Below are 27,966 nucleotides of genomic sequence, written 5' to 3'. Positions count from 1 at the left end.
TCCAGGTTTGGCAATCATGTTATCAAATTCCATTTTCAGATCCTTGCATTTTTTAAATTTCACTTCCAAGTCTTCTGCTTTGCAAATGTAATATCCTGATTTTAGGAATCCAAATGGTCTCAAATTCACAAGTAAAATCAAAAATTGATAAATTCTGGAATTAACATTTAAATCGTTTTCCTTGTAAGATCATTGACTTCAAGCTTTGTGCAGGATCATGTTTGATCCAAAGACCAGGATAGCTGCTAGGAAGACTCAAATGAAGGGGATCCTCAAGCAAGTGCAAGAAGGAAGGAAAGCTTGAAGATCAAATTTGACACAGGAAGTTCAAGCAACTTTTCAAGATGGAGATGACAAGCAAGGATGGTGTTCAAGGTCGAGCCTTTTCATGAACGAGGGTGATTACAACATCAGTATCAACAAAGCAGTAGCAAGTCATTCATGAAGCTAGCAACAAAGTTTAGGATTCGAAACAAAAGATGGAAGTATGTCATATTCTCCCATTTCAAAATCTAATCATGTTATATCCACCCCTTTTTTCATCATGACAACCAATTGCCCCATTTTGTGACTGAAGAGACAAAATTGCATCGAAGGAAATCAGATGTATATCAAGGATATGTAACAGAAACAATATCAAGTATCAATCAGACAGAATTATTGCCACAATTGATTAATCCGATGAAAACGATCCAGCAAATAGAAATATGCTACATGTACACTTATTAATTTTATAAAGTAGAATACCTTCAATAACTCTATTAAATCAAATTAAGAGAACTATCATGAAAGGCCACTAAGCCCGTTACCATGAAAGCATTGTCAATACAAAATAATCTAGAGACAATCAGAATGGGGAACCAGTAATGATTACCATATGTTCCTAACTTCCCAAGTATAAATAGTGACAGCAGTTCAAATAATGGACCAGTAGAATAAACAATAAATAATTAATTATAAATATCGGTCATACAAAACCAATATGATTACCCCACAAGTCATAAGAGTTATGATCATAAAAAGAAACTCAAGTGACACTGAATTGGAAATAATGATAGGGGCTATCAATTATAGTGGAAATATTCAATCGATAACTAGATTGGACATAGTAATGATCAACATATGGGTAACCCTTAGTATGAGGGCGCTCTGTAAGTATAATATAAGATTAAGATTAATGGGAGGATGAGGTTTAGTAATAACCAGCAAATCAATCAAAAGTCGTTGAATAAAGATAGACTAACACATATACACTAATTAGAGTTGATAATGAAAAGGTGCAAATACCATAAATAAATATTAGCCATCTTTTGATTACACAGCTGTAGAGGTGCAAGGAATTGATATTGTCATAACCAATTAGCAATAAAGATAAATAATATCCTTTGAGGTATCAAACCAATCGTAACAAAAGGACATGTTGAAAGGAAATGACTTGTCAACCCGAAAAGCTGCCACCTCTTGGATTTGAAGATATAAAAGCTAAGTTCAAACTCAGTCAATGGGCATCAATGGGAGAATAAGAAAAAAAAAAGAAAAAGGGAAAGAGTAGATTCAGTCTATCGATATCTTGGTGTTATTTGATATAAATATTGGATAGTAAGTAATTATATGATTATTATTTGGACTTTGTATATATGTATGTATGTAATATGCATGTATTTATATCAATGATCTAAGATGAAATTTATAGTTACTTCATTTAGCAAAAGAAAGGTGTATTAATGATGTGATGATTTAATAAGGTATGTATAAGATGTTATGAATATTTTTCAAATTGCAATAATTAAACTTGATGGAGAAAGTGAAGTAATCATGATTAGAAGAATACTAATAAGACACCACACAAGGTAGCCCACCTCATATGCGTAGCAAGGGAAAGGACTGCATGAAGCCAAGGCGTTATAATGTGCCCGCTCTTGGGCCTAGGGTTGGAGGCCAAAGAGAGAGAACAATGATAGGACCCCACACTAGGTAACCCGCCTCATATCTATGGAAAGGGCCACATGAGACCAATAGGGAATAATGTATCCACTCTTGGGCCTAGGGTATGTGATCTCTAGGGCACTTCATCAAATCACCCTACACTTCTATGATTGGATCACCTTGATGTTAAATTTAGTAATATATTGACTTTTTCATATTTATTTCTAAAGAAGTCTAATTAAGGCATTATGCTTATAAATGCATAATAACTATGTTGCCAAATTTCAAATTATGGATTACAAAATTGGAGAGTACCCTAGTTACTGGATTTGTACCCTAGAGGCTAGCTCCGGATTCGGATCCGATCTGTATTCAGCTCTGATCTAGATCCGGATTCTTGCCCATATTCATCCAGCTTTTTTTTTCTTTATAATTGTAATGATTTTGATTCATAGATTCATACTATGAAATGATTTAGAATCATAGGTTCCTACAATGAAATGATTTAGTTTTAGAATTATGTATATTTCTCTTGTTTTTTGTAAATTTAATGCATATATAAAAATATATATATTAATCTATATATATATATATATATATATATATATATATATATATATATATATATATATATATATATATATATATATATATATATATACACATGAATCCTTACCAATCATAATACAAGTTTTTTTTCACAAATCCACAAATCTGATTCATGTGCACGAAACGGATTCGTATACTAAATCGGGAACTAAGGAGAAAACCCTATGTATCATAAACCCTAACTTTAATCTTTTGCAAATGTGACTTTAGGGAAAATTTCTACGGCAAATTAGAAAAGGGAAATTACAAAGTACAAGTGCAAAGTCAACAATCCCAAAGCTCAAAGCTTAAAGGAGGAACTATTACAACACTGCAACTTCAACAATTAAGAGATATGTATTCCCCCCATCAAATTTTCTCATTGGTTCATCCTTCGTAAATGTATTCAAAGTAATGTAATTTTCTCATTGGCCAACATTTAATGATTGTAAGTGGTAGATATATTAGGGATGTATTCATAAATCTAGGTCATTGATCTTGAATTAAATTGGGCCATTCATTATCCTTAAAAGCTCTACATAAGGCTTGCTTACTTCATTATATTAGGGATGTGTTGATAAATCTGGGTCATTAAACTTGAACCAGTTTGTGCCATCCATTATCCTTGAAAACCTCTACATAAGGTTGGCTTATTTCATTTGTAAAAGGGAGATAGTTTTGGACAAATTATTGCCTGAATAATTCCAAATTCATTGTTGATATCATGGTGAATACTTGTGATGTTTTGAAGTGTTGTGTGGTTTCCACACTTCTTAATACGATAATAGATAGTTTCTATTATCTTTGTTTAGTATCTAAAGGTTATCTATTGTAATCTTCTGTAAATATTAGAATGTTTCTAATATTTAGTTTTATGTTTCTAGAATTAAATGTTTATATTCTTTACAATTGATTCTTAAGGAAACATCGTTCAGTCTCTTATATAAATTGATCTCTTGATCACTATTACTAACAAACAAGTATTTTACCAATTACTTCCGTAATATGGTATCAAAGCCAATACTTCAAATTTTTTCGAAAAATTTATAATTTCTATTGAAATTATTTGCTCAAATTTTTCAAATTTATTTATGAGCTTGTCTATAACCCGTCTAGGGTTTTTGTTTTTGTGAGAAATTCATAGCTAATTGCATTGCAAATTGTTTTTCTCTATAACCATCCTAGAGTTTTTCGAAGAGAAAGTCTACACTGCAAATCGCGACTTCTAAAATCACGTATGTATTGCTCATGTTTTCTACTTGCTGGGGGGCTACATCGCAAGTTTTTGGTGATCACGGCTCCTCTGCTCATGACAAGACATCAACAAAAATCATGAGTTTGTTTTAGTGACTTTTTTTGCTGAACTGAGCGTCGCTTTTTCTAGACAATTTTCTGCATTCTTTTCTCCAAATGCGCACTTGTTACACCATTCTTTGGTGTCAGTTTTACCCTCTTCAAAGTCTATCCATGTAAATCCATTCCTGAAAAAAGCCTGACATTTTTTTACTAGAAAACGACTTTTTTTTTCCTGCAACTTAGACCTTCATGGCCGCTAACTAGGGTTTTGGTCGAAAACCCTAATTTTTGGGTTCAAATAATTTTTCTAATTACAGATTCTTGGTGGGTTTTTCGAGAGCTTAACTAAGTTATCGTCAGATTTTTCTGGGTGACTCAATTTTCATGCCTTGATTTTCGAGGCAACAGGTCCAGAAACTAACAACATATTCTTTCTGGGTTTTTTGTGCTCCCTTTTGGGTCATCCTTCAAATTTTCTGGGTCTTCCATTTTTTTGCCTTGCAGAACGTGTCTTCACAGATTTTCACACTTTTTCATTGAAAACGTGCAATGGCATCATTGACCAATATTTTGCTCGAGAGATTTTTGGGTTCAAAAAATTTTTCTAATTACAAATTCTTGGTGGGTTTTTCAAGAGCTCAACTAGGTTGTCGTCAGATTTTTCTGGGTGCCTCAATTTTTGAGGCAGCAGGTCCAGAAACCGACAACATATTCTTTCTGAGTTTTTTGTGATCCCTTTTGGATCATCCTTCAAATTTTCTAGGTCTTCCATTGTTTTGCCTCGAAGAACGTGTCTTCATAGATTTTCACACTTTTTCATTGAAAACATGCAATGGCATCATTGACCAATATTTTTCTCAAGAGCAATTCAAAATTCAATGTTCGAAATTATGGCACTTGGAAGCAGTAGATCATTGCAATTTTTGAATATAGGAATACCAATCAGCTTGTTTTGGGTGTTACCCAACGTCCGACTGCCCCTGGCACTGATTAGGATTCATGGAATCTGAATAATGAAAGGCGGTGATGCTTCTCAAATTATCCATGGTTGATGATCAGCTCTCTCAAATTCCATGTGGCAAGATAGCTACCAAGATATGGGCACATCTCAAAAGTCTTAATGGGACTTTTTCTTCTTGAAGAACGCTCTATTCTCTATTATCATGGATGAGTGAACCTCGCTCCAGGCTCACCTAAATAGGATTCAGAAAATCCATGATCAGTTGCTTGCCATTGGTTGCAAGATGGAGGAAGAGGACATTGTGGTTATCACTCTCCGGAGTTCACCCAAGTCCTATATTGAGACTCTCAACATCACGTCTTCTGGTGTTGATCTGAAGTTCACCGATCTTTGCACACTTTTGCTTCAGCAAGATCAGTGGAAACAACAGTTTGGTAGTAGTTCCAGCTCCACCTTGTTGTGAGGTTTTCACAACATGGCCCCAAAATTTTTGGGGACCCCATTTTTTGGGCAAGCCTTGGCAATTTTCGTAGGTATTGTAAATTTTTCGTTTGCCTAGCAAAATTTTGGAGTTGTCCAAAGGTTATTGAATTGACGATTTTACACCTTGGACGTCTTGGTCTCTAGGAGGGGATTTGGTTTGTTTTCACCTAGTGCGAAATTTGATTTTCGGGAACATGTAATTTTGTCCTTAGGCCAAGCAGAATTCAAAAACAACATTTTTTTCGATGGTTAAAATAAAACCTGGCAGGACAAATTTGCAAATTTTGGACTTAGCTGGATTTTTGTATAAGCTTGAGCATTTTCAAAATGAATTTGTGGACTTAGTTGTTTTGGAAATCTTGAAATTTTTCGGTGAAAAGAAATTTTTATAGTGAAATTGGTGAATTTCGAGTGCCAGGAAAAAGATTTATTTTGTTAAAAATTGAAATTGTATTGCAAAATTGAAATTGGACTAGATTGCAAAATCTCATTAATTTGGTTGACATTTTGTTTAGAGGATTTTAGAGATGTTAAAGAAAATTGGTAATTTGGAATTGAAAATTGATTTTGACTTGCTAGATTCAATTTTAATGATATTTTACTTACCAAAATGTTGTTAAATAAAAATTTTGACATCTCCTAGGCTTACCTTCAGTCTATTTTGTAATTCTGGATCAAACTGGCAATTAAATGGGCCAATTTTGCTAAAGGGCTTAGTTATTTTAATGTTTCATTTAAAACTGGGCCATCTTTGGAGGTCTAACTTAAATTTTGTTTCCCTACAGGCAGGTTGGCCCACTCTAGAGAACAACAAGAGGATATTATAAGAAGGGGCTTCCCCCTCTTATTTCCTCATTCTTTCCACCTCCTCTTCCTTGGTTGAGCGATTTTCTTCTAAGCGAGTGAATTTGTCCTTGGCAGCGATTTTGGGGTCTGATTTTCCATTTTTGAGCAGCGATTTCTTCCTTAGAGATGGGCGATTTCTGCCCTAAAGTGAATTTGGAGGAGGTCTGATTTTTTGCAAGATTGGCAGCGATTTTTGGGTCTGATTTTTTTCCTAGGGCAGCGATTTTTTTCCTCCAACTATGGCGATTTTATTTGGTGGAAAGGCAAGGCGATTTGGGATCTGATTTTGGCAATTGTGGGCGAATTTAAAAGGTCGAAATTCTGATTTGGAGCAGACTTTTCTGCCCTAGGGCAGTGATTTTCCTTCTAGTTGGGCGATTTTGGCAAGAGGGTCGAAATTTGAAGAGAAGAGCAGATTTTTGCAAGCAATTCATTTGCTAGGGCATCACATTTTGAAGGAGGATTGAAATTTCTGAGATCATATCTGAATTTGAAGAGGCCCGATTGTTGGTAGAAGGCAAATTTAAGGTAAGATTCTCATTCATTTTTAGAGGTGAAGATTGGTTTTAAAGGCGGATTTTATTCCTTGTTCTCGCTTGGTTCATTTCCCTTATCTTCTTCTTGAACTATTCATCCACCCCTTCATCATCTCCATTGATAGGCTGAAATTGGGAGATATAAGTGTAGATTTCATAATAGGACACTTGGAGAGGCAGAAATAAGTTAGACCACCCTAGGATTGAAGTTGGGAGATATATAAGTGTAGTCCATCCTAAGGTAACGAAGAGGTAGAAATAAGTGGTAGTCCCACCCCAAGGATTGAAGTTTGGAGATTGATAAGTGTAGAGATAGGATTTGGAAAGGCAGAAATAAGCTAGATTTCATTGATAGAAAGAAGTTTGGAGATTGATAAGTGTACTCCATATCATTTAGAACGAAGAGGCAGAAATAAGTGTTTAGGATGGTGGATGTTAATGCAAGCAAGAACTCAAAATGAACGAATACCAAAAAAAGACAGAAGACATGATGCCTAAGACCACCTTCTTCTCGAAAGTGAGGCGAATAAGTGATACCAATATCGGCACAGTAAACATGGTATAGTTGAAGGATAGATTGAAATAAGGACAATCCCCCATGGCGAAGAAGATCTACAAGAGCGGACTTGTACATGCAGCAGCTGTCCCTCCTACGTTGCCTTGTCCGGAATTGGTAATGGAATGTGCATCCCAGTTTGATATTGTTACCAAGTCCATTGTTTTTTATGAAGGGAAGAGAGTGTTGGCTAACATCAGTGGACAAGTGGTCAAAGAAGTATTTAATATTCCCCAGTATAAAGGCATGGCAGTCGTAATGATGGATCAGGCGGCCAACAAATTTCAGGATAATCAGGATGCCTGCTTCATTCATCTAAAGTAGAATTGGCTACACGAAGGCAAGAAGGGAGTTACCAAGTCGTCAAAGCTCACTAAGTCAGATTTCAAATCAAAGTATGGCAACATTATTGTGCTTCTCAGCCGAATCATGGGCGTGGCTCAAGGTATGCAATTTGAGAACTGGATGTACGATTTTATTGATGAAATTGAAAACGGAAAGAGAAAATTTGATTGGGCTAGAATTATAAGAGAAAATTTAGAGTTGCAACTTAGGACAGTGCAAAATCAAAAGCAATTCTACATGGGGTCCTATCTTTTCTATCTAATTAGGAGACTATATGAAAATACTGGACTTAAGACCTTAGGAGTGATTGGTAATGGGCCAAGGCAACGTTTGGTGCATGAGTGCTATCCACAACTACATTTGCACAACACCAAAGATTATAAGATGTTTGGTGACACCTTTGCCATGAAGATGGTTAGAATATTACAACGGACACCTATTAGGAGGCTCTCATTGGAAGCGAAAGCAAAAGTTAAGAAGTATGGGAGTTGGTTCATCCAATTTCCACAATTCACATATATTAGAGTAACAGGAAGTATAGTTTGTCCCAAGAGACTTCCAAGGTACCCACCTGACAAGATAGTTTTGATGGAGTTCGCTAGGCAACTTGAGCATTATGACAAGATGAAACTTAAAGGTGAGACAGGGATTACCTTCTCATTTGGAATAGGCAATGATACTTGCCCCAATCCTGTCGCCTTTGCAACTGCAGAGGAGTTAGAGCGATATCATCTAGGATGGTATAGAGCAAGATAGGGATTCGATCCTAATGGTCTTATCAAGGCATCTCACAAAAACACTTTCAAACATATTCCTACTATAGAAGAATTTTGGGCCAATGCACAAGATGACTTTCATGTGAGAAAGCTAGCTTTCTCAAGATTGTCAATGGGCATGATGAGGGCAATCAAATGAAGAGGCCTTGATATTCCCGATCAGCTAGAAGATGATGAAAATGTGCTAAGGGAAGATTATCATACAGTGGATGGAACAAAATTGGATCTAGTGGATTGGGATTATCATCAGGATCCTTCCTTAGAGGCACTTACAAAGATAGTTGATCTACACACTGAGTCATGGTACAATGAGAAGTTAAGGCAATTACAAAGTCGGAAGGTATGCCTAACTTATGAGAAGATGAAACTGGAGAAAGGTGGTCCAGCGGAGTCAGTCAGACAGAAAGATACGGGCAGTAGCCAGTTAAGAGCAAGAAGAGAAATTTGGAGGTTGAAAAAAGTAAAGAACATCAAGAACCTCCAGCAAAGAGACAGAATGCAGCACCGTTAAGGGAGAGCATAATTGAAGCTAGGAGCCAAGAGATTAATAAAGTGGACAAAGGGTCTCGATAGAGGTGAGCTCTGATTCGGAATCAAGTGGTTATAGCAACAGTACCGAGTACTCTCCTCTCTCGGAGAACCAACATGGAGATGGTGTGGCAGTCACTAGTGAAGAAGAGGATGAGCCAATTGATATTGAGGAAGTAAGCCAAACACCTAAGGCTGTTGGTAATGCTTTGCTAGTCAAACCGAATCCAGATTTGGGGAGATGCACTGCACCACTATGTTTAAAGCAAATGCTTATGCCAAGAGGCGAGGTGGTGACTATCCGAACAGTTGAAGATATTCAAGGGTTAGTGGAAAAGGAAGATAGTGAGAAATAGAAACAAATTGCAAAAACAGTGGCAAAGGTAATCAGGAGCGATGATGATGGTCACCGAAAAGTTCAGATTGCTATACCAAAGTTTAGCAAGGCAGTGGATGAGATTGTAGCCCAAGAGTATGAGATAGTCGAGCATAACTTGGGAAGAGTCATGGATGGAATGAAATGTGAGAAGGTCCAGGAAGCCATGGTTTCAATTAGAGAAAGGTTGAGGAAGGCAAACGAGAGAATTGTAAAGTTGGAGATCGAAAACAAGTATTGAAGAGATTGTCAGCCTATCCAATAGTTGCATCAGGCAGCCCTTCCGCAAGACAGCAGGAGCAACATAGAAGAGATATCGGCTCAGATGCACGAAATCAAAGATTGGATGAGTGATATAATTCAAGATGGGCGAAATTTCTTGCCTTCCTTTATCTCGACATTCAGGTCATTGGTGGCTATTAGAGACAAATTTAGAACATTTGAAGGGGAGTGGAAGGATTTCCTTCCAATCATGAACTTAGCCATTCCCAGGCTACAGGCATTTATTGAGCTACCGGAGAGATATTTGGAGAGAACCAAGTTGGTGGATGAAGGAGGAATGAGTATGGTGGAGTCTTGGTATGTTGCCTTGACCATCAGATTGAGGATACTTGAAGAGATACAGAATGAGATTGCACAGCACAGCCCAGGCGTTGACACTTCCATTTCAACCATGTTGGGCGATGTTGGGCTTGCACTTGATTTTGAAGATATTGATGAAGGGAGCATCAATGAGACAGAGTTTCGGTCAAGATTGGATGAGTTGGGGAAGGTTGCCATCAAGAAGCAGCATTTGGGCACCCTTTCCTCCCTCAAATGCCTTTATCAGATATGCGAAATAATATGAGAAGGATCATGAGAAGACACTGCAAGCGATGAGCAACATGATGAATTCATCTGAGCTCAAGATGAAGCACATGCCTTGCCCTCCCATGAGGGAAATCAATGACAGGCTAGCCAAGTTCATTGCCTTGGCTAAGAAGATGAAATAAAAGGATAGAATTATATTAGAGGATCATTTGATGTAAGCCCAAGTGGCAAATTCTCCTTCTTCTTGGGTAGGATTGGTGTCTGATTCTGATTGGCTACCATTTTGGTACCTTCTCATTGGTTGCCACTTTTCTTTTTTTTTCATTGGTCCATTGATGAGGTGGCATCTTCTCACTAGCCGATGGGGTGGCAACCCTAGTTAGGGTTTCTAGGATTTAATCTGGATCATTGATTTTGCCTCTTAATCTCTACTATTGGTTGTATTTTTTGGCCCCTATATAAGGCCATTTGCTCTCATTTGTAAAGGGTTGAAGAAAATCGTTGCTTAGATAATACCAAAATTGCTTCTCTTATCATTGTTGTGTCTTGCATGGTGATTAAGAACGCTTGGTGTTATTGCATGGTTTCTACTTCCAAGGGTTGAAGAAAATTGTTGCTTAAGATAATACCAAAATTGCTTCCCTTATCATTGTTGTGTCTTGCATGGTAATTAAGAACACTTGGTGTTATTGCATGGTTCTACTTCCAATAGTTAAAGTTAAATTTCCATTTAAGTTGTTAAAGTAGATTTCATTTCAAGAAAGTTCTTAAGCAAGAGTAAGAATAGATGGATAGTTGCATGGTGATATTAGTGGATGTTTGATAGGGATCCATAAACTAGGCCACTAGCATCCTAGCGGATTGTTAGGAAGCCTTCCATGGTAATCTAGTCTTTTTCCCTTGAACCATTGCATCTATGGAGGTAGTGTCATTGGTATGCTTTCATCAGATTTGATCCCCATCCATAGGAGTAGAAGTAAAGCAGCGAGTAGTGTAGTAGTTGGAATTCATTCTTGGAACAAGTTAGAAAATCAAAGCGTTATTGGTGGACGTACTCTCCATCATCACCATCAACATCATTTGACGCTAGTATATATTGCACAGCTAGATTTCATCACCATTACTGCAAAAGTCCAACATCTTTGAAAGAACAACATAAGCCCGCCTATGTGATTAACCAGCAAATCACATTAATATAACTAAGATAGTATCCACAGGTGTAAGGAATCTTGGAGTTTTTCTCATGTTCTTCATGAGTATTTACTTTTCAAGAGAGGGTTGAGTGTTTGATATTCCATATCAAGTATTCAATTGCTACATGTTATGTAGTGGTACAAAACTGACATCAACACACCTGCACAAAGCAAGCCTTTGCTGCCAAATCTTTTCAAAAGGATAAAGGCCAGTTTCAGCAAACATCCTTTGCTCCAGATTTAGAAGGCTCCCGGAAGAAAAACATTCAATGCAACTATTGCCACACATTTGGGCACATGAAGGTTGAATGTCGAAAGCACTTAGCTGCCCTATCTAAGCAATATGGTTCGCAGCCCACAACAAACAGTGCAAAGCACCTTGAGCAGATAGAATCTACCTTTTACACTTTTTGACAACTCTGTATTCTAGATAGATTAACCACTAAGGGAGAGTATTACGATAATAGATAGTTTCTATTATCTCTATTTAGTATCTAATGGTTATGTATTGCAATCTTCTGTACATATTTAGTTTTATGTTTCTAGAATTGAATGTTTTTATCCTTTACAATTGTTTCTTAGGGAAACATCGTTCAGTCTCTTGTATAAATTGATCTCTTGATCACTGTTAAAAACAAACAAGTATTTTACCAATTACTTCATAATACTTCTCACTTGAAATAGAATTTGCTTAAGTACAAGGAAAAGTAGTTTACTTTAATTGAAAGATATTATTGTTGGTGATTCATGGTGAGACTTATTTTCATACGCTTCGGTGTTTGTTGTTTCCAAGCAATGGTACAAGGTTCACTAAACTCTATTACAAGCACTTAACATCAATAGTTTAATGCCCATTGATTTACATATACTATGAAATCAATGTGTACAAACAATTTGAAAATCATCTATGCATCCTTACAAGATAGCACCCTCCAAGTTATGTGTTAATGTTGTTGTTTGCTTACATGCTCTATTGTGTAGAATTTAGTACTTAACATTCTTTAGTTTATTTTGCATTTTTATTTTATTTGTAAGTTCTCTCCAAGTTGTAAGTTATTTTGCTGCTGAACGGAATTTGAATATATACTCCTTTATCCACTTAGTGAAGCATAACCAGTTGGCTGCAGAAAAAGTTGAAGGCTTAGTGTATATTTCAAATTGTGTTCTTTGTCATGTAAGGATCCCCAATACAAAGATGGGGCAGCAAAGCTTTTGGATGTAGACCTTGAGTGTACCAACTTGGATACAACCGTTGAGGATCTTGCTGAGTCACTATGGGTGATGGTGATGATTGTTAAATCTGAACTAGAAACTGAAAAACAAACATCTTCACATATCCTGGGAAAAACCCTCCGAAATGAGGGAAACAACCCAGCCCCAAAAATGAAGCCTTTTATTTATTTAGAAAAACTTCATTACAAAAGTCAAAGCTACTGCTCTATGAACACATGAACAATCAATCCTTTCAATCACCTCTGATCAAGGCAGGTAAAACCCGATAATACAGAACACATCAGAGTAATAAAATATATTACCAAAACTTCATGAAACTTGAACAAAATCTGAGGTAAAAGACATAAATCTCAGAAAGTGCAATCGATAGATCACAGATACAGTGAATGAAGAGAGCAGATTTTTATGTTATCGTTCCCCTAAAGAAAGCTTATCATATCGCTCATCGATAATCATCAATTGTCGTGAGATAATTCTGAAGATAAATATCAATACGCCTGATTCCATCATCACGTGAATAATGAATAGTGACCTGTGTAAGTGGTGATGGAAGAAAAGAAAACAATCCACGTTGCTTGCCATTTTTCTTAGAGTATCGGGTTGCCTTCATTTGATATCCCTCTTGGCAATACGTAACCAAAAGGGAGAACATAACCTTTGCCGGTTAATATGCGGGACGCAGAATGAAAAAAGAGATGAAATATACACAAACAAATTCCTCCAGAAATATGTTAATTCATATTTAATACAAATTTGCCATGTATAAATCGTAATATCCAGAATTTCATATAAGGCTAAAATATTTAACAATGATAACATACCTACACATGGTGCATCTAATGCAAGCAGCACTGCATTAAGTTCAAATGAACTTGAACTTGCAGTAGCTGAACGTGCAATAGATGATGATTTTTTTGATAATCCTTTTGATGATGGATGAGCTACATTGAAGATAGAAGACAACTCCTATTTTTTACAATGTGATTGATGAACTACATTTAAGATTGAAGACAATTCCTATTTTTAATTGCCAATTTTGTATTGACATAATTTTCATTTGAATCATGAACCTAGACATATATGATATGGCATATATTATATAACTTAATATTGAAATTCTGAACTGTCAATTGGCATGTACTATTTATCTTTGGCAGTGATCAATGATGAAGTATCATTCAATCAAATGATTTAACTGTACAATTCTATAGGTTTCTTTAAAAAAATTGTATACAACACACACAAGGACCCAAATCCCAAAAAAAAAAAAATTGTTCGTACCCAAGTACTTAGTTCTCATAACTGTACCCGAACCAGCAACTTAGGTGGTAGGCTCTGCATAATCATTCTTCCTTGTGTGTATGAGATTGTGTAAGTGAAAAGAATGTGAGGAATAGTTGAGATTCTGAGAAAATAGAAGCAATGAGTTTGCATCTGTATGCCAGTATAGGAAAGCTTTGTGAAGTTTACATTTGAATTAGAGAAAATTGTATCAGCAAGCTTTCCTAAAGCTAAGAGGTTATATGGCTGAGGGCACCCCAAATTTTATTGCACAGAAGAAGTTATGATATCAAAATTGATATATGGCTGAGAGAGAGTTTAGAACTTACATTTAAACTTTTAAACGCATTTCTGCTCTCTCTTCCCATTTTTCTTTTCGTGTGGAAAGAAGGAGAGGTTTTATTTTTCTGTGTACTGCATTGTGGTTCTACAAAGATCAGGAGGATGTGAAGAGATAAATGAAGAGAGCTGAGAAAAATTACATGGAATCTACATACCCTACTCTGACATAGCCAATAAAGCTAATGGAATTCATTTTCATTATGGATGTTACAATTTCATAATATGTCAAGCCATGGGTGCTTTGGTATCCTACTATCCACTTATACTTTGAAATCTACATGTCGTTGTGTTTACATGATAATGGTGAAAGTTTCATTTAAAACTCAGAAAGCCTAAAGATTTGACTCAAACTCTGGACTCAAAAAAAATTCTGTAAATAGAACAGCACAAATTCATAAAATAAAAATTCAAAAACATGCAAAAGAACTGAATTACAAATCCACATTAATACTTTTACAAGTTCCATTCGTGAAAAACATGGGCGTAAAACAAAATTTATTAATTTTAAAAATCAGAATGAGGGTAGTGGATAGCAACACCAGGGAGGTTGAGAATCAGTAACCCTCACATGGATTTAGTAGCAAAACTCCCATCGGGACTGAGAGGCAGCACTACACCCCCGCCACCAAGCCTACAATGAGGCCTTCAAGACACCAGAGACCTTTATAGTGCATCTATTTTTCATTGTTTTAGCCTTTTTTACTATTAAATCATCATTGATAAATCCATGCATGTTGCCAAAGGAATATTACATAAATAAGAAAATTTTGTTTTTCTTCTCAACTGGCAATCTTTCATGTCAGACTCGCAAAAATTTGACAATTTTTCAGTTATGTTTTTGGCGAGTGCTCTTCAAAACCTAAGCAACTCACAATTCATATTTGCCTTTTAACTCGCCAAGTGTAAGAGAGAGGTGTGGGAAATGTTTCAGAGGAAAATACTGTTATACACTGCATTTGTGTGTCTATATAAAGCTAGATGTGAAGCAACATAGATGGATCGCCACCAAAATCCATAGAGCCACGTATCAAGAATGAAAGTCGTATTCCTTTGCTTTAGCAAGCAGACTGTATCGAGATGTGGATGTATATTCTCCAATTATTTTCTTTATTTTAATGAAATGCTCGTGGTATTGAATGTGTGCTCTAATATTGAATTTGGAGAAGAAATTAATAAAGGAAGAACGGTGGGGGCTTCAGTGCAATTCTCCAAATCACAGGAATTGACACTCGCTATCGTATTCTATACAGCTTTTTTATTGGCGTTTCAAATTAACCCATGCGATCGAAAATGAGAGTACAAGGATTCTGTATCAATTTTCCCGATATCATGCCCCAGGACCTCACGAAATATCCTGAATTTTGATCAATCAATTATTCAAGAAATCAAACGAGCATAAACCCACAGGCCATTCAGGAACATGAAATTTCGGGTCAAAAAGTGTATTTGATTACATGGATGGATGAATAGGGATTAAAGTGGTTACCTCCGTTAAGGAGAGGCACGGCGGTGCATTTCCGTGAGAGATTTGCAGACAGTTCACAGTACTGCCGCTCATATCCTTCGAATACCTCACTCATTTTGTCGATCCTTGTGATTCAACCTGATGAGCACCTCAGACTATGACTCGCCGCGATCTGTTCTTAAAATTGTTGTTGCCACAGTCGAGCTGAGATAGGGAGAATCAGCACAATCCAAAGAATATTTGAATGTCATTGAAAGGGATAAGCAAAAGCAGAGATTGGTAAAGCGGCTTTTTGTATTTGCTTTGAAAGCATTTCAGAGTAATTTGATGAAAGAGAATTTTAAAATAGTATTAAATTATTTGTTGAAATAGAAAATTAGTAATGCCATGGTCCCATTCAAGGGCTTTCCCACTTCTCATTCTAGATTGATGCTTTCAACCGGCACCTAGTGGCTATACATTGGTCGCCCACTAGTGTGCAATTGTTGGTGGAACATTTGGGCTTCATTACCATCTACATGTTTTAGCGGATATATATAGAAGTTTCAAGGCTGCTAGGGTTTTGAGCATATAATAGTGGATATAATAGTGGATTTTAGAGCACGGAGACATTGGTTTGAAGCAAAGGTTTCAAACAATTATGGGCCATTTGGTCGCTAGAATAGGAATAGGAAATAAGAAATATGTTTTCTATTTTTTGTTTAGTGTGTCAATTGGAATATGAAATAGGAATACATATTCTCATTTTGTCCCTAAAATGAGCTTATGTCCATTCCAAAAAATAGTTGTCATTGGAATAGTCATTCATATTCCCAATATGCATTCTTATTTTCAATTCTTATGCCTGCAACCAAATGGACAGTTAGGGTTTTTAGACTTAGGGATAGGAGAATAGAGGTTTTAAGACTATTAGAGTTTTGAATATGGAAGAATGGATTTTCGAACAAGGAAACAATGGTTTTTTTTTTTTTAAAGCAAGGGTTTCAAACAATTAGGGTTTTATACTACTCATTAATAGATGCATGAAGGTTGATCTTCAAAAGGGGTTCACATAAGAGGTGCAATAGAAAGCTCCAAATCAAGGATGGATCAAGGGGAACTTTGATGGAGATGCTAAGGGAAATTAAGGATCTTCAAACATTGAAAGTGTGATAAGGGATCCAATAGCAATATTATGTCATTAACAAGAGAAGATTAGGAGTAGGGAGCAACAACGAAGCAAAGGTGCAGGCAACCTTGTTGAGGTTTGATTTAGCATAGAGGCTTCATTTTGGAAATTTGCATTTGGAGGGTGATTATCAAATAGTTGTAAATGTCATTGTGACTGGCAAACATACACGTAGTGATTACAAAAGGTGGTTGAGATCATGAGAAAAAAAATTTTTTTTTTTTAAACATCAAAATCTCGCATATCTACCAAGAGGGGACACACTTGTTGACTTATTTTCCAAATCTGTGAGTGATGTGGTAAGAACATAATGAATGGAAGACGATGATATCACAATGATCGATAAAAGTGATGCTATTGCACATTTTGAGTTGGCAAACACATCAAAGGACGAACAAGGACACAGTTAAGCTTACTATTTTGGAAGGTGGTGCAAGCAAAATTTACTTGTGTTGCCTTTGCACATTCTCATGTGGGTGCATTCAATGCAGGGCATGTTGTACCCAATATACATTTTATTTTATGCATTTCCAACATCATTCTAAGTGGGTAGTGAAATGAGTTGAGTTTGAAGAGTGTGGGGAAAACAAGGAAGAAATGGAAGTAATTTTTGCTTTTGGTGTTCTTTTGGTGCCATGAAGTAGCAAATAGCCTTCAAGGGGACTCTTATAGAGAAACGGTTGAGGAATTTTTTACCTCAACTTGCCCTTTCCTCATCAACATTATGTGGGCTCTGCTAGGGATTGAATATGTAGTTTTAAATTTCAAGTGGGGGACTAACTCGAACATTACTTCAATCTTTTGTGTCTAGGGTTCACACTTTGAGTCTAAAGAAGAGATAAAACATATTATATTGAGAAGTGAGTGTGGCTCAAGTGGAGAGAGCAGCTTGAAAAAATCTTGAATTTTATAATGCTTGGGTAAGGGTTTGTAGCATCTCAAGGGCATTTGTCAAGTTCCTTGGGTTTCGCCCATATTTACACCCATTTATTTTTCATCAAAGCCAGTGAGACATATTGGTAAGGAGGCGAGATGCAAGGAGGGCATGGCCCCTGTTGGTGGACTTTGTTTATGACTGGGAGATCGAGTTAGCAATAGGGATTTATTGGAGCCAGATGAACCTTGAATTGATTGTGGTTAACAGGTGTTTGTTAAATGGAACAACAAAGGTGGGAGAGACAAAGAGCTAGGCAGGGCTACAATTGTGAAGGAGCTAATGGAGAAAGGGAAAGACAATGTGGGGTAGGTGGGAAAGGGAGATCTTAGAGATTTGGTAATGCACCTTATATAAATTATGCTTGAGGATGTAGTCTGCATGTTGGCACTCGTGGTGACCATTTTGAGGTGAGCGAGGTTGTTGGAATTTCTCCTATTTGTGTGGAGTTGGGTGGTATCGCCTTTAAGGTCAACTGGTGAGTTGTTAGTTGTTTTAAACACAAGTAAGTTGGGTGGTCCTATCTTTGAGGTTGATGAGTCTTCAAATGGTTTAGGGATAGGTGAGTTGGGTGGTTCATCATCATCCCCATTGTCGTCCTTCCCTTTTTCTTAAGAATGGTCATATGTGTGCATAATTTATAGTTTCAAAAGGTGTAAGTGGTAAGGGCAACATAAATTATGGTTGTGATACATTAGAAGTATATGCTCTATTTTGGTTGTAGAAGGGTAATTATGTACAACTTACCCACCCATCAATTATATATGGGTGTTGTGTGTGTTACCAAGTGGTCAATTTTTTGGCATAATGGATTAAGGAGTGCAAATTTTTTATGGAAATGTGAATGATATATCTCAACTCTAATATTTTATTTACTCTATAAATATTAATGAAACTAGGGTTTCATGCTTCAAGGGCAAGTGTGCCCCACATGTTTATCTCTCACATTTTCCTAGTCCTTTTATTTATTTATTCATTTATTTTTCCCTTTTGCTTAAAATCTTGAATTGACAAAAGTTGCATTACTACAAAACCTCAAAATAGAACCTCCAAAATCTTTGTTACTTTATTCATCAAAATATAGAACCTTATCTAAATTATTAGTAAACCTAAATGATGGGAGTTGCAATAAATGGGAATGATGAAAAAGGCCTACCAAAACCTAGTGAGTCTCTATTAAATGAAACATAAGTTGAACACAACATACTAACATATTAGAAGGGGAAGACAAGGCCACAGAAAGGTATAATAAAAGCTACAATTAGTAACAACTTAGGATCAAGTATAGAGGTAGATGGTAACTTGAAATTTGTGGAAGAGTTCCAAAAGGAAAATTTATGAAAAAAACTCATCTTTGGAATGCTAACATGGTAAGCTTTTTTTAATATTTCCAAGGAGCCTCCCAGTGTTCTCTTCAACAAGGTGTTGGAACTCTAACTTTAACAATAAGATTGAGGAACCAAGTGGCACTCAAGTGCCAGGCATGTTAAGATATCCTCAATTTAATAATCCAAATTTGGGGGAGAATTATGTGTATGTAAATATGAAACAATACAAAGGGGTACTTAGCCATAGGCACATTCAAAGAGTAAAATATTCAAGAAGGGGAAAACTTGCAATTATATTACCAGAAATGGTGTTTAAAACTTTGGATATTGTTGATAGGCAATGAGAAAAAAAAATAGGAGAAAAGTAGAAGTTGAATATAATATCTCAAGCAACACTAGTTTCCAAAAGTATTGAAGATAAAAATCAAGCATCAAAAAAAGTGGAATCTAAGGAAAGTGGACCTTCAAACACATACAACCCAATGAAGACACCTTTGATGTGGTGCCTAGGTTTATATGTAAATGAGCTAGGCTCATAAAGGAGAAGTTTTTGTCTTTAGAATACATGAGTCACATAGATGATATTAAGTCCAAATAGACCACTAAATATAATTGGAAACTTGAAAAAGAGAATAATCTACTTAGAGAGAAGGTACAAAAATTACAACTTAACATGGAAAAGGGTGAATACAAGTAAATATTGATTAGGAAAATGGTAGAGGAGATGAAAAAAATAGAAGGGCTCATGATAAGAGGAAGTAAAAGTGAAAGAGGTAGTGATCCTTAAATTAAAGAAATCCAATCAGTAGTGGACAACATGGGATTAAAAGAAAATAAGTTATGAGATCAAATAGAAGAAGTCAAGTCTTGAATCCAAGTAGTAAGGGGGTCAACAAATGCACCAAGAAAGATCATAGAAAGGAAATTAAGGAGATAGATTAGAGAAGATAAAGATTTAAATCATAAGGAAATGAATTGTCGATTCCTCAAATTGTTGGTTGAAATCATATGAGCTTTCCACTCAATGCTAGGATCTTCAACAAAATTTGACCAATGAACAGGTTTGATCCTTCAAGAATCAAATACCCCTACTCTTTAGGCTCTGCAAAACCTAGGTGGGTGCACCTTCACTATGACCTTTCAAATTGTTTTAATGTTTTCTAATGCAGAATTCTTGGGTGATACACTTGAAAATAACGAGTAATCTTGTTAGAAAGGATAGGGTTTTCGTTGTACCAAAAGATCAACCTAGCAATGCCTGATACAACCAATAGTCTTATATAACCACAAGAGGCAATTAATCCATGTTGTGAATTGTAAGAGGGACGTTGGCCCACTACCAACAATCCTCCTCCAACATCACTCATTGTGGCCTACAAGATTCGAAACTGTGACCAAGCTCTGATACAAATTGTTAGAAAGTAAAGTCCACCAAGATAATTGAGAGGGGAGTGAATCATTTATCAAATTAATATAACTTTTATTGACCTTATTAAACCTTAAGCATGTGAACAATATAATTAGCAATCATAAGAAGATACACATACACAATAACACCAAATATGTTAACTAGGGAAACTCTTGATCATAGGGAAAACCTTGGTGGGGATGGCACCCACAAAATGATCTACTAATATTAAAGTTCCTTGTAAGAGGATGGACTCTATTAGGAGCCAATGAAATACATTCAATACATATTAGTCCCTACTAGGAAACTTTGAATCCCTGTTAGGAGATTCCAACCCTATTAGGAGTTGTGCCAACCCTGTTAGGAGTTGTAAAAGTTAGATGGATCCACTATCCAAACAACTTCAAGGGAAAGACCACTAAACTCACTATCCAACTAGTTTATGTATTATTTCTTTCAGAATAATAGAAATGAAACTGATCTCCATAACTCAAACTCTTTCTCTTCCCTCTTACTCTTCCAATACCACAACAAATACCTTCTCAGATTTTAATACCATATCTTTAAATTTGTATCACACTAATCCCTTTGATCACTTACACGCATTTACCAACTTTGCATATCACTTGCACAATTCACACTTGCACATTAATTTACATATGTTCACACTTCATCACAAGGAGAACAATTTTCCTTTATACCATATCCTCAAAATAATTCTTTGAGTCAGCCTTGAGGTTTTTCCAATTAATTCTAATAGGACCTCATTAAGACATTACAATTCATTACATCTTTTCATAATTACAAAATATTGTTAGCTCATGGTAATTACAATTTTTTACATGTGCAATCTCGAACCCTGCTCACTCACTGACATCATCATTAGGCTATCTATTGTCAATGTCTAACTTCTCTCATCATGATTCTATCACCATTAAGAGATACAATCCAAACACCAAAAACCACTTCTTAGGTACTTTGTCTACACAATATCTTCTAGAAATCATGAATATCTCTCACATGTATTCGACTTTCTGAATGCACACTTGTCCACATCATTAGGACATATTGTAGAACATATCCTCAACTGCACTTGACCTCATCATTAATACACAATCTTTATGACCTCATTCTTTGCATGCTACTTTGCTAGTCTTTACAAAAATAATAGTATGTTGTCATCAATAGAAATCACAGTTATGAATGCAACATGTCAATCATTCTAACCATCTCCCCAACTAGTCTAGCAATGCTTAGGATACACCACCCCACACCCCCCCCCCCCCCCCCCCGCCCCCAAAGGAATACCATCAACATTCATGCTAACAATCTCCCCCTTTGGTTTTTATTGTAACATAGATGAAAACATCTAAGTTCTAAGAATACCAAATCCAACTCTGTTGTTGTTGTTGCTCTCATCTTTTCAAATCCTCTCCATCTATTCTTCCCCATTCTCACATGCATGGCATCAATTGTTCACACTTCTCCCCCATTGATATAACTCAATGTGCTTTGCCTTTCTTTAGTACATCTCTCCCCCACCACACACTCTCCCCCATTCCTAAGAGATATTTTTCATGAAATCTCTCCCCCATTGACATCAATGAAAAATGCATCATTATGTTAATCAACTACTCAAAGTCTTCAACCAACTCAAGTTTCCAGAGACACTATTTCATACCAGCTACCAAGAATCCTTAGTGACTTTTCTCAACCACAAATACTCCCTCATATAGGAAGCATCAACATTCAGTCTAGATAAACTATAGTGCTCTATACCACTAGACTGATGCAATATCTACATCATCTACTCAGAAGTAGGCAAGGGCATAACCCCAAGCATACCTTGCAAATACTCAAATGTATCTTAGGCAAAGGCTTCATAAAAATATTTGCAGTCGACTCTTTTGTATTAACACACTCTAATCTAATTTCTTTCTCTACATATTTCTCTCTTAGAACATGATACTTAATTGATATATGCTTAGTCTTAGAATGTAACACAAGATTCTTAGACATACTCATTGTACTTGTGTTATCACAATGCATGATAATAAGTTCTAAAAACTCTATCCCAATATCTTTTAGCATATGTTTCATCCACATGATCTGATTATAATTATTTTCTTGCTACTACATATTCTTCTTCTATTGTACTCTATGAAATACAATTGTGTTTCTTGCTTAGCCAAGAAACTAATCTTCCTCCAAGGAAAAATGCTCCACAACTTGAACTATTGTTGTCATTCATACTACCTTCCCAATCTGCATCAGTTTATGCATATGAAGTAAAGTCATTTGATCTATCACACAACAAGCTAAAATTCGGTGTACCCTTCAAATATCTAAATATTCTTTTCATTGTTGCATAGTGTGATTCCTTAGGGTCTACTTGAAATCTTGCTACTATACCAACTGCATTTTCTATATCTAGTCTTTTGTGAGTTAGATATTGCAAACCTCCAATCATGGATTTGTACTTCTTTAGCTCAATTGTAGGTGTCTCATCTTTGCTAGATAACTTGTGACTAGTTATCATAGGTGTACCAATAGGCTTACAACTTTCCAACCCAAATCTTTTCAACGAGTCTTTCAAATACTTAGTCTGTGATAGAAAAATTTCATCATTGTTCTGCATAATCTGTAAACCTAAGAAATATTTCATCTCACCAATTATACTCATCTCAAATTTATTCTTCATTTCATCAGCAAATTTGTTACTTGCTTCATCATTACCTCCAAAGATTATTTTATCCACAAATATCACAATAATCAACAAGCCATCTTCAATTTCTTTCAACTATAAATTTCTATATGTAGTACCTTTAGCAAATCCTAACTTTTCCAAATACTTATCCAACCTCACATACCAGGTTCTAGGTGCTTGCATTAGTCCATACAATGTTGCTTCAATTTGCATACCATGTATCCTTCTTTCAATTTCTTTCAAGCCATCTTCAATTTCTTTCAACTATAAATTTCTATATGTAGTACCTTTAGCAAATCCTAACTTTTCCAAATACTTATCCAACCTCGCATCCCAGGTTCTAGGTGCTTGCATTAGTCCATACAATGTTTCTTCAATTTGCATACCATGTATCCTTCTTTTGTCAAAGAAAATCCATTAGGTTTCTCAATATAGACTTCTTCTTCAAGTTCTCTATTCATAAATGTTTACTTTACATCCATTTGATACACTTTGAACTTCTTACTTGTTGCATAAGCTAAGAACATTCTTACTGCTTCAATTTTGGCAATAGGGGAAAATGTCTCTTCATAGTCTATACCTTCTTGTCGTTAATATCCTTTACATATTGTACACTTGATTTGTGTCACACTCTAAACCATTCTATCCAAGCGATTCCATGAGTTGGAATGTTTGGATGCCGGCTTAAAGCTCCCTATCCACGGAGTGTAAGAGAGTATATTTTCAGAATAAGAAGGCTCTCAGATGAGCCTTAGAGATACTCTTCTTGCTATTAAACCATGCAATGGGAGGTTCCAAAGACAAGATGCAAGAATGCAAATGTCCCAAGGAGTTCCTCAAGGATGCAATGCAAATAAAGATTAAGCTAGCATGAATATGAAAAGTGCAGCTATCCTAAGCATGGGTGAGAGTGTTACAATACCATTATTAAGCTATGTGAGATTAAGCTACATGTAAAAATGAAAGCTAAGCTACGCTTGAATTCCATGATGCCATGGATGAGAGAATGTAGACAAGAAATAGAAGTTCTCCATAAAGCTCCAAAGAAACCTGTTAGAAAACCTGCAGCATAATAATATTCAAAATGAGGATGGATCCTTTGAGGGGGAAAGTTCTCTCCCTTTTAAAGATGTACGGATGGTGGAGATCAAGATGAAGATGGTGGATGATCAACGGTTGAATTCGAAAAGAGGAGTGATCCATGTGCACACACAAGTCAACCAATAGAATATAAGTTGACTTGTCATATAAGACAAAAGTCACAAAGCCTTTTTTTTTAATTGCAAAATAGAAAAAGGACTTTATGTGTGCACTTTAAGTGGGTTAGAAGAATGGGGTCTTTTATTTAATTAAAAGGGGACATGTTCTTTTAATCAAATAATGAACTTAGGATAGCATAATCAAACTATAGGTTATAATCAAATAAATTGATTATTAGCAATTTGGTCTAGGTAAATGATTAAATTAATTTAACCAAAATGTTGAAAAGGGGGCTAATAGTCTAGATGACCATTTTTAGGTGATTACATTTGCCCCTCTTTGATTAATGCGTGATCGATCTGGGAACACATTATGTCAAAGAAAATCAAAGCCAAGTAGGCGATGATAGATATAGATATTTGATTCCAAAGAATGAAATGCAAAAATACATAGCAAGTCCTGAATGCACAACCTGATAGCGGTAGTACTGAACATTAGGAAGATGATGTTAAGATCTGAAAAGAATTCTAACATCTAGCAAAGCGAATAGATCGAGAGCAAGTGATTAGGTCAAACAAATGCTCCTAAGAAATAGATAGCTGTAACAATTAGCAATAGAGTATTTCTGCCCCCTCAGGATCGAAATCGAAATGAGGTAAGAGGAAGCAAAAAGTAGCTAGACATGAGAAAATTGAGATATAGCAATGTCTGATATGATAGATAAATGATTAGAACCCAAGAATGACTATAAGAAACTGATAAAATGCCCCAATTTGACCAAAGTTGACCGCGAAAAAGAAATCATAAAAATTAGATCAAATTGAGTAGAAAGAGGATTTAGATGTGAAAAGGTGAATAGAAGTAGATATGAAGTATAAAAATGATGAAGACATGAAGAAATGAAGATGCTCTAGTGATGATTTAGAGATTAGACCTCAAAAGGTCAGCTAACTTCTCAGAAGAAAGTAGAATTTTAAAAGACAATTTTGACCATCAAGATGAACTCAGATTTTGATTTTGATCCCGAAAATGAATCCAGGACATCAAAATTATTTAAGAGGTCAAAACTTTATATAATGTGATGATAAGATAGAAAAGAGATGAAGCGAAAGATTAAGAAGGTGAAAAGACATGAACAAGAAGAAAGTAAAGAAATATATGAAAGGAGTTAGCTGATATGTCCACAAAAAGATGAAGAGAGAGCTCTCCCCATATGCAAGAATGCAAGACTAAGCTAGAAAATGAACCTAAAATGCAAGCTAATATGCAAAGTGGTTTACTAGCAAGAAGTGCATAACATTTAGACTCTTAATTTCATCATTGAGCATTTATTAGGGACATCATGAGATCATACAACCATCACTAGTATAACTATGAGGATATGAATATGATCAATATCAGATAGGTATGTGGAAATCCAATCTAAGCATCAAAGACATGTAAGTCAAGATAACTACACAATTAGATTCCCTAAGTTTAATTTAGCAAGATTACACCTGTATCAAGGCATAAGCGCCAGGATAAACCCTAAGTACGATCTTGCAAAATAGTCAAGGATGATACATTTGTAAGTCAATGTGTTGAATAGGACCAGCATAAATGCTTACAACACTATAGACAAACAAAAGTATACCCACAAGCAGAAATCAATAAAATATGTCTGATGCCCCCAATCTTCTAGTCAATGACATCCTCAAAAGACTATTAGGGAGGGAACACATGGCAAAGAAATCATCATAGATAGCACACAAAGTAGATAAAAATCAGCATAGCTTAGTCATTTAAGTGTTAAAGTGCGTGTGTGCAAGTCACTTGGCCATTTCTTCAAGACTTGATTCTGATAGGGAGAAATATCGCAACATCGGAGACCGTAGGTAAACTATATGTAAAGTGTTGAAAAACACTTGATGTCAAAGTGGGTGGGGGTAGTGTTGAGAAACACTATTTTGTGAGTTGTCAAAGAAACCCTAATGCACAAGAATACCTCAATAGGCTAAGTAGTTGTGCCCCCAAGATGAGGACAGAAATAATTCCAAGCTAGGAAATGTGTAGTGAAGTGGATGATTGAGATTGATAGACATAGGTGCAAGGGTTTCAAGTAGTGCTTGTTTCTAGGTTTTCACCACTTGATAGATTTTTTCAGGACTTTTTTCAATTTTTTTGTATTTTTGAATTTTTTTGTATTTTACATCAAAGCATCTATTGCTAGGTTTTCACTAAGATGATCTTTTTTCAGGACATTTTTTGATTTTTAGGATTTTTCAGCATCATATATGATTTTTTGGATTTTTTAGATAATTTAGAGATTACTAGTTCTCAAGCAAGATCACATCATTTTCTCCCAATGTCTAGCAAGGTGTAGGACATGATGGAGCAAAAAGTTGGTGGATAGACAAAGATGGATAAGAAAGGAGTATGAAGCAAGTGAAAGTGATCCTCAAGGATGCACTCCTCAAGAGTACCCAAGCTAGGGAAAGATAGCTATATAAAGTAGGTTTTGGATAAGCAACGGAAGAAATGAGCAAGATAACGTGTAGGATAAGCGGTGAAGCCAACAAGTGAGATAGCATGAAGTGTGTAGCCCAAAAGAGTAGCCATGTCAAGAGACCTATGAGAACCATTTTCATTTATTATGATCAAGACCAAGGGGTCAACTAGATAGGATAGCGATGGGATAGAGAAATAAAAATAAAGCTCAAGATGGAGGCTATGAGGGAATGGGAGAGCACAATAGAAAATATGGTGGATAAGATAGCCAATATGCAAAGATAGCTCAACATTGTCAAGATCAAAGAGAGAAGAGGGGATAGATGGATGATGGAAGAATTACGCATGATGCCTATTTGCCAGGTTTTCATCATGGTACTTATCTAAGGTGCCACAAGAAGTAGTTTTCACCATAGGATGGATTTATTTCTCTTTACTTTTGCTACCAAGGTGCCACAAGAAGTGGTTTTCACCAAGGCACATTTTCATTTTTTTTGATGTTTTTTTTCTTTTTTTCTTTTTTTGAATTTTTGAATTTTTAGAAAGAGCTGAAGTTGTTTGAATGTAGATAATGATCCTATAGAAAAGATAAGTCATGATAAGCCAAGACCATATAAAGGTATGCTCAAAGATGTTGATAGGGTGATGAAAGAGAAATGGTAGTAGGAAGAGTATATGGAGGATAATAGTTCATGTATAGAAAGTAAGTGTAAGCTTTAGAGGATTTCATGAGGGTAGTTGAAATATTGGACAAGATCAACATTGACACACACCTTGAAGGGTATTGGAATGATGGAGGAATCATGGATGAAGTAGCTTGAGGTTTAGATGTATGAGGTGGTAGAAGAGATTTGGAAAAAAGTGGAGTGGAAGGCTTTGGAATATTTTTAGAAAGATTTTTGAAAGAAGATGGAATGGAAGCCTTTGGAAGCTTGAATGTCAACTTTGAAGTATTTTCAATATTCAAGCCTTTTAAAAGAGACTTGGGAATCCATATAGCTTTAGATTTTCCTTTAGATACTTCAAAACACATTTCTTCAATAATGGGTTTAGGAACCCATATTTTCTTTGATTTAGCTTTTTTAATAGTGGACCTTTGTGGTCTCTTTTGTGCATTCTCCTTCTTAGCATTCACATGTTGATTAGATGGGACATAGTGATCTTTCTTTTTTAATGGATTCTTATGTTTATTC

At 35.8% G+C, this 27,966-nt stretch overlaps 1 protein-coding gene across 1 annotated transcript in view; it reads right to left on the bottom strand.

Annotated features, from left to right (window-relative positions):
- The window catches only part of LOC149542760 (vesicle transport v-SNARE 13-like), a 35,597-nt gene extending 19,699 nt beyond the window's left edge, over window positions 1–15,898 (bottom strand). Inside the window, exon 1 of the mRNA XM_089797655.1 lies at window positions 15,563–15,898. Coding sequence (XP_089653781.1) covers window positions 15,563–15,656 — 94 coding nt within the window. The 5' untranslated portion in view covers window positions 15,657–15,898. The remainder of the gene's footprint in view (window positions 1–15,562) is intronic.
- Between the last annotated feature and the right edge of the window lie 12,068 nt (window positions 15,899–27,966).

This window comes from Cupressus sempervirens, chromosome 8 (assembly GCF_028749045.1).
Source record: "Cupressus sempervirens isolate cs-2001-9-10 chromosome 8, ASM2874904v1, whole genome shotgun sequence".
Classification (NCBI taxonomy): domain Eukaryota; kingdom Viridiplantae; phylum Streptophyta; class Pinopsida; order Cupressales; family Cupressaceae; genus Cupressus; species Cupressus sempervirens.
This window is presented reverse-complemented; position numbering and strand designations above follow the sequence as displayed.